This window comes from Strongylocentrotus purpuratus, unplaced genomic scaffold (genome assembly GCF_000002235.5).
Source record: "Strongylocentrotus purpuratus isolate Spur 01 unplaced genomic scaffold, Spur_5.0 spur5_scaffold_6, whole genome shotgun sequence".
Lineage (NCBI taxonomy): Eukaryota > Metazoa > Echinodermata > Echinoidea > Camarodonta > Strongylocentrotidae > Strongylocentrotus > Strongylocentrotus purpuratus.
Window position 1 is genome coordinate 20,413,140 of NW_022145612.1, and position 11,951 is coordinate 20,425,090.

The 11,951-nt window shown below is 35.3% G+C and overlaps 1 protein-coding gene across 1 annotated transcript; it reads left to right on the forward strand.

Annotated features, from left to right (window-relative positions):
* Positions 1-1,978: 1,978 nt before the first annotated feature.
* LOC105441549 (mu-type opioid receptor-like) lies at positions 1,979-4,316 on the forward strand. The gene has a single exon (XM_030973589.1). It carries the CDS (start codon positions 2,318-2,320, stop codon positions 3,329-3,331), a length of 1,014 nt encoding a protein of 337 aa, XP_030829449.1. The 5' UTR covers positions 1,979-2,317; the 3' UTR covers positions 3,332-4,316.
* The last annotated feature ends 7,635 nt before the right edge of the window (positions 4,317-11,951 follow it).

Below are 11,951 nucleotides of genomic sequence, written 5' to 3' on the forward strand. Positions count from 1 at the left end.
TATTGGTAATTAGCATTAGCAACTCCTTCAAAAATCAACTGGATTAATTTGTTGCTACAAAAAAGGGCAATGAGAATGATTTTGTCATAAAAACAGATTAATTTTAGCTCATTCAGATTTAAAAAAAATGTATTCCAATAATGTTTTAAAAATATATAATCTTTGTCTGGGTTGCATTATGTATCAACTGAATATGGACGAGTTGCCTCGTGCATAACTTTTATGTTTTATAAAAATGAGAGATTCCACAATATCATTACCCGACCAGACAATCTTCTTATTACTTTGTAAACAGAAAACCTTAATTTACACTAGTCCGTTTCTTTGGAATGCTCTTGATGAGTCTTTCAATCACTCACCAAGTCTCTTTTCATTCAAATGTAAAGTTAAAGCTAGTTAACACTTATAACGAATCCATGTAACATTATGCTCATTTGACTCAAATTCATGCCATTATTCATGTTTACATTACACATCCCATTCTTGTGTTTGTATTGTTTTGCTTGTCTTGTCATGTATTGTCTTGTTCTGCATGTATCGGCCCATTTTCCCCATCTTTTGTTTTCCTTGCATTTTCTCAATATGATACTATGATATTTTATGTTAGGGAGCCTTATAAATTACAAGCTATGCTTTCCTAGGTTTCCAGTGGCGGATCCAGGGGGGGGGGTTGGGGGGGTTGCAACCCCCCCCTTGGGCGGCCCAAAAAAAAAAAAAAAAAAAAAAAAGGGAAAAAAAAAAAAAAAAAAAAGAAAAAAAGAAAGAAAAAAGAACGCACGCTGGAGAGAAACCCTTTCAAGTGCAAATATTGTGAGAAGATATTCAACTCATCTGGTAACTTACCCAAACACATGATAACTCTGGATATAACTTTGTATTAAACTGTTACTTGATTTAAAAAGACGTTATCATGCACTGCTTTTTATGGTCTCCATTGTGTTAATAGATGCCAGGAAAACATCACTTACGGGGTTCAAATAAACACCCCCAAAAAAATCGGCTCGCCGCTTTGCGGCTCGTGGACGATGCTCCGCATCGTCATTATTTTGGTCAACCCCCCCCTCAGCAAAAAGCTAGATCCGCCCCTGGTTTCCTTCGCAATACGGCAAGCAATTATCTTCTTAGTCTCAAAAGTACCATTTTATGTTTATTTCTCGTTTGTTAATATTTTAATTGGAATGACTTTGTAAAACGAAAAACTTGGTAAATTTTATTTGCTGAGTTATTGTGGAAATAGTTGAAATGAAATGAGTGAAATGAATTGAATATCAGATGATCAAGGATCAATTATGAAACCAATTACGTGGCCTATAGAAATGTCCTCTGATATACTTCTCTAACACTGTTCAAATTCAGGGCATGTATTATGTTTCTCGATCGTGTCTTGGTAAAAAAAAAAAAAAAAAAAAAACGAGTCGGAACAGCAGGGGCGATGCGTGTTTTGCCAGCTAGCAATTATTGTTCGAGCACCACTAATGTTTTAATGGTTGTGACCTGGTGGATTGCATGGCTGTCATAAAGTGCTATAGCGGCAAGAATTTAATTCATTGCGCGTGCCCTTCAGTAATAGGGACTTTTAGATTTGCACAACGACAACGTGGATTGCTACGATCGACGTCCTTTTAATGCACTGCCTTGAATGGACGTCACACGTATCAGTCCACGCAAATCTAAAAGTCCCTAATACTATTAGGCAGGTGAGCATAAACTTCGAAATCAATAGATGTGTGTTTGATTTGAAAATTAAATGTATACTCGGTATACTCTCGGGTTCTCGGCCTATTTGTCGAAGCCCTTTCGCGCCGTGGGTATGGATATATATATTTTTTTATGTGAGCTTTTATCAGGGCATGTGACCTCCCTGCTTTTATCACATTCTATTATCTGCGTGAACCGAGGTTTTTATTTCATCTAATTAACGCAGGTCTGAATAGAATGGACAGTCTCAATTAAGTTACTGGTATCATTTTGAAAATAACTATTAGGCAAGAAGTGAGATCAGTTTAGGAGACCACATGCACAGCCCTTACTTCTCGATCAGTACTTCATTCGATTCCTTCGGTTTTGTTCAACATGGACACGAACAAGGAGTTTCCCTAACCCTTGTTCGATCGTCATTAACCGACTATATCGATAAGTTTTAGATTATAAGCAAATTGTATGCAAATTACATTTGACGGAATCTATGATCGCTGCAATTGTTACATTTTTTGGAAGTATCAGCACGATTAGAACAATATTCCAAGCATAGTATTCTGACAATATCAATTTCTCATTGCAAAATTAATCTTTTCGGAAGGGGAAATTATTTGCTGAAATGGAAAATTACACAGAATTTGAAGTTAATGGTTCAAATTCTACGAGTCTGGACAACGTAACGCCTGCCGTGTTTGTCATAGGCGTCATCGTTGCTGTCATCATCATCCTTTTCGACGTCCTCATCGTTGTGTGTAACATCTTCATGCTTGCTGTCCTACATCATCCACAGATCCAGGACATCGGAGAAGTAAATATTTTTCTTTTCCGAGTCATGGCCATTGTCGATATCTTTGGTGGACTGGCCAGCACTACCTTTCAGCTCTACTCCGAACCAAGTTTTTTCAACCGTCAAGATGCACTTTCAGCTGAACTATGTCTGATTCTGCTCTTCTTCTGTTTCTACTCGGCTAACTTGTCAGTTTGGCTACAGTGTCTCATCACCATTAATAAGTACCTTATGGTGTCTCACCCCTTGCGTTATCCGACCTTGGTAGACGTCAAACGCTCTGCCATCACCTTATCAGTCTGTGCTCTCATCTCTCTCAACTGCGCCAGTTTCTTGCCGATTCCGTCTTTCCCTTACACAGCCTCCGGCATGTTCTTCTGTCGCGATGGGATCTTCGAACATCCAAGTTTATCCCTCGATCTTGGGATCCTAGTCGCATGCATCGCCTGTCCAGCCCTCATCACCTCCCTACTCAACGTCCGTCTGCTAGCAATATCCATATCCTTCTCGAGGAAGGTCTGTGCACAGGATGCAATAACCAACGAAACGTCTTCTGCAGATCATCCAGGGAATCATCGACGACGACCGAATTTTCGTGGTATAAAGACCATCATCCTCCTCGTCATCACTTCGTACTTCTACGTCATTTTCAGTGCTCTGTTCGTTTTGACTCATCCCCTTCTATTATCCGAATTGCTACACATTACGGTCGGTAACCTGCTTTATTTGATGTCGTTGAGCAGTTTTTGGTGGAAGCTCTTCGTGCTCATTATGACCAATGAACGATTTAGAAATGTAGCTAAGAAAGTGTGGTCGGACTTCAAGATGAAATTCACACAAACTTAATTGTTTCACAAAATGAATGTAAAGGACGGGCTGACTGTGCTTTTTAATTGTCACTGTGGAAGGAACAATCATGTAGGTCGCATTTTGTAAAAAATTTCGTCAATAATTATAAGGACGGTGATCAGTGAATAGTTGCTTTGCAAAAACTATGGATTCTCGTTAGACCTTCATCAGTAGGGAGTGGTTTAACTAAATAGGCTAGAACTGATGTTGGGACATAGACATTAATGTAAACGATCTTATTTACATACGGATTGGTTCCATGGAAATAAGATAATGTGCATGTATGATAAAACATTATTCTATTTTGTGCGTAAACGTTTATGAATAAATAGGCATGTACTGATCGATTTGACCGGCCAGTAAACTGTATTTAATAATTGTTCATTGAGAGATATTATCATCTTTATTTGAGTAACCTCAATGGCCACTCACATCACAATACGTCGTATGTGATGATAGCCACAAGCTTTTATACATACAGGTATAAAATGGCACTTTTTCGAAATATTTCATTATGGTAAATAGCATACCCAAGCTAATTACTTTAAACTGTTTTTCTGATTGCATGAGGAACAAAGTTGAAATTTTACTCTAGTTTTAAAACTGTTTTAGTCCAAAATCGAGTGTCGTTCAATAAAACGAAAAATATACAATATCAGAGAAAACTTTCGAAACGTACAGTTTGGAATAATATTTACTGTGCTGTCATTCTATTGTTGCTCGCTTCACTCACAAAGAATCATGTTCTTTATATGACTATTGTTTATTATGATTATTATTTTAGATGCATTCTGATGTAGATGTTATTTTGGTGTATTAATCAATGACGATAGTACCACCCTAAAATATAAGGGCTCCGTCTTAACCATGCGAGAAAGAAAAGATAATAAAAATGCTATAATTAGGGTAGGTATGGGGAATTGGAGACCCTTAAGCACATTTGCATAATTTACATAAACATGAAAAATGTTACACATACAGAAAATTTTGTATTCTCTTCAGTAACTTCTTCTCTTTATTTGGTAACAAAATTGTGGTCATGATGTAGCTGATTAATAAGATAACAATGATTAATGACGTCATCACCAAATGTCTCTCATTACCCACATGACGTGTGTAGGTAATAAGGGACAGTTACAAATCAAGACCTTTTAAATACAATTTGAATGAAAATGGGAATTTTATAGTTAGCTCAAACACTTTTTGAAAGAGATACATGCAGCCAATGAACTTACTGTAATTTTGAAACGATTTTAAAACAAAGTGGACCAAAATATTTGTGTAAGTTTTTTGTTTACAGTAATAAAGGTGCTTTAAATAGTGTTCTGGCAATGTGACTTTTACATTGATCAAACTCACAGCATAGAAACAACTTCTTAAAATGAAATGCATTCAAATGAGAATGGTGACACGAACAACCAAATATGTTTCATAATTGTGCCTTTCAACATGAAATGAACAACTGGGGCAAAGTAGGCCCCCATCTTTGACCTGGTGTCCCCCATTGCCTACACACATTTCTGATCAGACACCATTCATAATGTGCATTGCAACACCCATTCACAGCACACAATGGCCATAAGTTTTCTGTGATGGTTGGCACACTTCATAAACTTCTTTTTAAAACTACTTTTTAAGAGGCACCCCTAAATATCTGCATACACCACAACATTCAGTGAAAATTGTGTTTTCATATCAGAGCAAAATTTTACGATTAAAATTGCTTATCTTGGTCAATTTTGCCAAATTTTATTCTCGGAGAAAGAACGCATTGTAGTCGTCGAAATGAATTGGATATACAGGCCACATTGGCGCTATAATTGGAGCCAACACGGACAGACAGTGATGGGTTCAAGCTTGGTGGTATCCAATTCCCTACGGTCTCCAATTCCCTACACCTACCCTAACTGATAATGAATTATCTACTAAACTGTGGTCCTTTGAAAATGGGCTCGTACGACCATATAATTAATTACAATTACAATGAGATAAAAAAAAAACAATCATATGATTTCGTATCACATTGCTGATATCTTCTTTAAACTGAACCATTGTGAAAATGAAATGCATCGAATTTCAATGTTAGTGGTTCTGCATAATCATAATTACAAGCACATTACAATCCCCCGGATATTAAAAGTTCCGATATTCTTGCGATTAATTGCCGCCTCGAAGTCGGACTGCGAGGTGCCCGAATATCATTATGTTCAGGCAGCGAGATGTCATTTCTGTTAGTTTCACTACAAAAAAGGTGTCAACAATATTCTGCACGCTCGCGAAAACTGAAGAGTTCATTGTTGGGCAAAAGGCAATTTTGCCCGTAGGCCTATAATAATACTCATTCAAAGATATAAGTTCATGTATGTTGAAGAAATAAATAAAATGTTTCTTCATTTATTTTTGAGGAACTAGGTTGTGTATTATGTTTGTCGAATGGATGACTGAATATGATTGAAACTAATACAATTCATGATTAATTTAATAATTTTCGTTTTTGTTTTTTGTCTTTAAGAGTGAAAGAGTGCAAAAATGCATTATTATTTGTAGTATATACTGAAAGGTTAGTAACATGTATATTCGATAACGCACAGATTTTCAAATGCAAAATTTGGAGGTAGAGAATTCGACATTCATATTACTTCATATTTCACCGTGTTGAATACATAAGTAATTTGCATCCAGTAATTTGTTATTTAAACAAACTCTCTCAGCAAATGAAATTTCCAATTTAATATCCAGAAAAGGTCGCTCATTCATGATAGAAAAGTTTGATATGGCCGAAAAAAGTTAATTTGGGATAAAGAAACTACACAGGCGAGAGAAATGTGGTCTTTGAATTAGGACGATATGAATGCTATCATAATTAGGCGCTCGATCTCTCACGCGATTCTCGCAGAGCGACACTAATTACGATTTAAATTTACTTGGCCTAATCAAGTCATGCAGATCTCAGTGTAATCACTATTCGTTTGACGTATATACAAATTGCAATAAAATCTTAATCTACAACAAATTAAAATATTACTTAACCGCCATTAATGAGACTTAGAAATTTCCACTGCAAACTTAATAGGCCTACTATTCAGTCAAGGACAGACAATGCAAACGTTTTAAATTAAAAGTATGTTTCAGCCGAAAATGTGCGCTAACTCTCTTTCTCTCTCTCTCTCTCTTTTTAATATAAAGTGGTTTTGACAACATAATATTTTTCTCAATGTACCCCCGTTTCGTGTTACCTTTCAAACGATTCTTTTCTTTTTACATTCCCCTTACTAAAAATCTATTTGTTATGATTTTTCTCATGTCATTCTTTGACATTTGGCATCCCACTTTCTCCAAACCCCCATCTCTCTGTCTGTCTCTCTATCTTTCTCTCTCTCTCTCTCTCTATCTTCTCTCTCTCTCTCTCTCTCTCTCTGTGAACGATATCATCAATTGGTCTAATAAAAATGATCTTAAACTCAATAGTAACAAAAGTTAGGTTCTACATTTCACCAGCAAATTCAGGAAAAGTAACCAGATGGATGGCATAGAAATAGACAATACCATTATCAAATGTGTCGATGCCGCTAGAAATCTTGGCGTGCAGCTAGATAAAAATCTTACAATGAAAGCTCAAGTCAATAATGTATGTAAAATTAGTTCGTTTGCTCTGCACAAAATTGGAAAAATCCGCCAATTCCTAACCAAAGAAGCTACTAAGCAGCTGGTTCATGCCCTGGTTATATCTCGCATAGATTTTTGCAATAGTTTACTACATTCTCTTCCTGATGTTCACACCAATAAATTACAAAGAATCCAAAACTCAGCAGCCAGACTAATCACTAGAACTAAACGCAGAGAACATATAACACCCATACTTAAACAATTGCACTGGCTGCCAGTTAAGTCCCGTATTAATTATAAGATCCTTTTACTGACATATCAATGCCTAAACGGTACAGCCCCGTCTTACCTCCAAGATCTCATTCTACAATATACCCCTACCAGAAACTTAAGATCAAATAGTAAATCCCTCCTAGTAGCTCAAAGCACTCAAACAAAATATTATGGCACTCGCTCTTTCAGAAATTCTTCGGCCGAATTGTGGAACAGCTTGCCTGATACTGTCAAACAGGCAAGCACAACAGAATCATTTAAAACTCTGTTGAAGACCTATCTTTTTGTAAATTGTTAATTTTGTTCCAGCTGTTTAGAGACTTCTTTGGTTATAGTATCCTGTACATATTTAATATTTAATTTATTTTTCATTCAATTGTCATGTTTTTTCATGTTTAAATTTGTATTACCTGAATTTACAATGTATCACATGTACAAGGTAAGCTATGTAGGAATTGTGTATCATTATTGTTGTTTGTAATTAATTACTTTCATGTATCAGGCATAAATGTTCATTTTTATTCCGCCCTTTTCCTTCTTTTCTAAGCGCATAGGGACTTTCTTTATGTGAGTGATATGCGCTATATATACAAATAACGTTCATTATTATTATTATTATTCTCTCTCTCTCCCCCTCTCTCTCTCTCTCTCTCTCTTTATTTTTCTCTATATCTCTCGTATACTTGGCAACATGCAGTAAAATAGTGTAAATAGTAGAACAAGTTCTGAATTTTATCTAATTTGATTCCTGCTTTCGCCTGTTCACTTGTTTGCTGTCAAAAGTTATACTTGAAAGTTTCATGTTTTTGTTTACGGTAGTAAAAATGGGTTTGCTTCTGATTAACTGTATTTATTTCAAGCCCCAGAAGGGGTCGTTTAAGAAATATAAATCAGTCATTGTTATCATTGTCATTGTTATCATTGTAATTGTCATCATTGCCACTGTCATTGCCAGAAAAATCGTTGGCCTTATCAAATACATAATTTATTATCATAGCAAATTACATACAGATATTGACGTTCTAGAAGTCCTACCAATATAAAACAATGTTCAGAAATACAAGTATCTATAGTTATCACTTTTACTCGGAGAAACACTCAATATTACTTAAGTTATTTTGTAGATTACTTTCTTATTCATTTTTTACGTACATTTGACTTTTTTCCAGCATGCAAAAATACAAATTGTTGCAAGTCATAAACCATAATGACTAATTCTTATCAAAAAGAAAAAACTTTTTCATAAAAGAAACTGAAGTTTAAAGATGTTATCAATGGAAAATAGTGTCAAATATTCTGAGCCACGATGCAGACACCAAATATTATTGAGTCATACATTTTGTGTATCTAAAGAAAAGGTATTCCATGTTTATTTCGGAAAATGGAAATTCAATACTGCATGGTAAGTTGTTCGATAACATCACTCAGTACGATTTGACCATGTAAAGGCTTTATAGTCCCAAACAAACTTACACCATCACACTTTGTGCCAGCACCATTAAGCCATGCCCCAAATTTAGTTATCTTCTTTTGTGTATCAAAAGGCCAAAGTTTCCCAGGTTTCTTTCGGAAAATGGAAATTTAATAACAGTAAGTTGCTCGATAACATGCATCATTCAGTTATAAATTTCCATTTTCCTAATTAACTCGATGTGGTGTAATTAGGAAAATGGAAATTTAATACTGAATGATGTTATCGAGCAACTTACCGGTATTAAATTTCCATTTTCCAAAAGAAACCTTGGGAACCTCGGTCTTTTTATACACAAAAGAAAATTTTGGGCATGGCTTATTAATGGCGCTGACAGTCAGTTTGATGGTGTAGGTATATGTTTGAGACTATAATTATAGCCTTTACACTGTTTCAATTAATGAGATTAAATCGAATCAAATCATACTGAGTGATGTTATCGAGCAACTTACCAGTATTAAAATACATGAAACGTCTATTATTTCACAAAATATTGTGTACAAAACTTGCAAAAAATTCATTGCCATTTCTTATGATGTGACCAACTATGCTCATAAGAATATTGTTGAAAATTACACTTGGGTTTCTTTTTTGTACATTATTTTGTAGGTTTCTCATTTGTTTATTGTTTGATATAATACCTTTGTAGAAATCTGCAATTTTCTCTGAAAAATTCTATGGTAACATATACTTATAATGCTTGATTTATGCTCAAAATTTCAATATACATTGACCATCATAATCCTGTGGTGGAGCAAGTGGTGAATAAACATGACAAGTCTATCTGTCACATCGGCACTGAAAGAGTCAAGTGAGGAAACACAAGAAAATAAACACCATGGCATCACGGTATCAATAGGCAATTATGCTTTACATACTTCACTGACAACTTGTAGGCCCGGATTAAGGGATATTGTGTGACCACTGTTCAAAATGAAAATGTTTGTAATAGTGGATTTTGGCCCAAGTTTGAAATCCTCTTCTTGAGGGAAGTTAAAATAGTGAAAACATTAAAACGAGTTATACCATCTAATCCCAATCCGGATAGTTTGTACAATATCTGGCTGTCAACTATATCGAAATCACATGCGAGTAATATCTGGTATAGTTGAACTGATTGGTGCACATGTTTTATTTCTTTTTTTTTTCTTTCTATAAATCAACTTTTTGAAAGTTCCTCGGTATGAAGCCACGAAAGAATAAACTGTTAATGAAAATAATCACTATGTTATTACAAAACTAGCTATAATAGGGAGTGTATGCCGATCCGTTGACCGTATTGCTACTTTCAATTCTCTGTTTGTACTTGGCTTCGTGGAGTAATTCCTTTAGTCTTTAGATAGTGATTCTCTTTATTCCGGAGCAACGTACACGACTGTACAGGGGCGGATCTAGCTTTTTGCCAAGGGGGGGGGGGGGGGGTGACCCAGTGGCGGATCCAGGATTTTCCAAAAATCGCGCCGTTTTACTGTTTTACTTTTTCCCCCTTTTTTTCTTCCCTCCTGTTTTTTTCTTCTCACTTGGCCGCCAAAGGGGGGGGGGGGGGGTTTAAACCGACGAACCCGCCCCCCCCCCCTAGATCCGCCCCTGTTGTATATGACACACTACTACGCACGACGCACGTCTATGACGTATAGGGAATAATGCATATTCATGACTCCACCAAAGCTCATGCCAATATATATCCTACCTGCCATTTGTATACAAAATCCGACCGTTAAGATATTCTACCATAATTATGAGTTATAGTGAAACAAATCGGAGAAACAATCGATGTATTAAACTTAAGGAATATTGTTGTCATTACGATTTTATGATTTGACAAACAATTATTATAATACACATAAATAAATTACAGCAGTTAAAGAATAACGTAAAATATTTGAAAACAAAATACATAATAACTTTTAATCTTAGGACATATGAAAAAGACTATGGAGTTATTATTAATATTGTGATTGTCTAAAGGCGATTGCTGATATTATGTTAATGCGTCGCACGGATACGGAAAACATTGATTGTTAAATGAGTGATACAGCCGTTGTTTGCAGAGGTGCTTTCAGATGCTTTGAGAATTATCAGATTTTAAAAATCTTTCTCAGATTTTTACGTCCACTACTTTCAAAAAGTTTGTCTAGCGCTATATATAAACATTACAGTAAGCAAACTTGGGCTTACTTTTTGTTATGAAGTCCACCTGGGGTAGGAAAATAAGAAGAAGAAAAAAAAAAAAAAAAAAAAGCAAAACAACCAAGACCGTCAAGTATTGATAATAAAAAGTATCACATAACAGCATATTTCCAAAACAAAATTAGGGGTAGCTAAATAGGGCGTTGGCCTTTTTAAGACCGAACTTCCATACTGAATAATTGAACTTGAAAAGAACAAAAGAAGAAAAGAAAAAAAAAAGAAAATAAAAGAAACACAATGAGGCAAACAAAACACACAATAAATCACTAACACCGAAAATTAGCAAACGAATAAATTTATTATTGGCCATGACAGTGGGTGCTGCTTGCTTGTGGGATATGTTTAATATTTCCTTTTAAAGGAATTTGGTAATTAATGGGTAACTTTTTTTAGTTCGGAAGGCAAAGAACTCCAAAGGCAATTAATTGTACATGCCAAACACATTGTCAGCCCAAAAAGAAGAATTTCCACGATGGCATAGGATTACAGCCTATCATTCCAGATATAAAGGTCAAATGCTTAGAAACGGGCTAGGTATTTTGAGAGGATGGTGCCGGGTGTCATTTAGACTGGTCACTGTTATATCCGTCCTCCATTTATTACCACAAACTATTTCACTGGGGCCTACAGCTTTACAAGCTTGCTTTCGTCAGGTAGGTCCCATCATATTTCTCTCAGTTAATTCAGTACTCCATATTGGCCACTTATCTTGATGTTATTTATTATAGATCATTGAAAAAACAACTTGTACTTTATTTGAAATGTTCATGAGAAATATGAAAATAAATTAAATGAAATGAAATGGGTTACCAGTGTTATTGCTACCTGATCTATCGACGATCCTGCATTATATTTATTGACATATATCAACTGTGTGTCATCAACGAGAACCCTCAAAATATATTTCAAAGTCATAAATAATTGTGATACATCAGCTTTTAATGTATTAGTTGCTGTCTATTTCAGTACTATTTTGATTATATAGGGCTGATGCATCCTATCTCCCCTTCTATACAGCTCGCTTGACTTTTTTTTAAAACTTAAATTTATGCAATAATAATTGCAAAAAGTTTATTA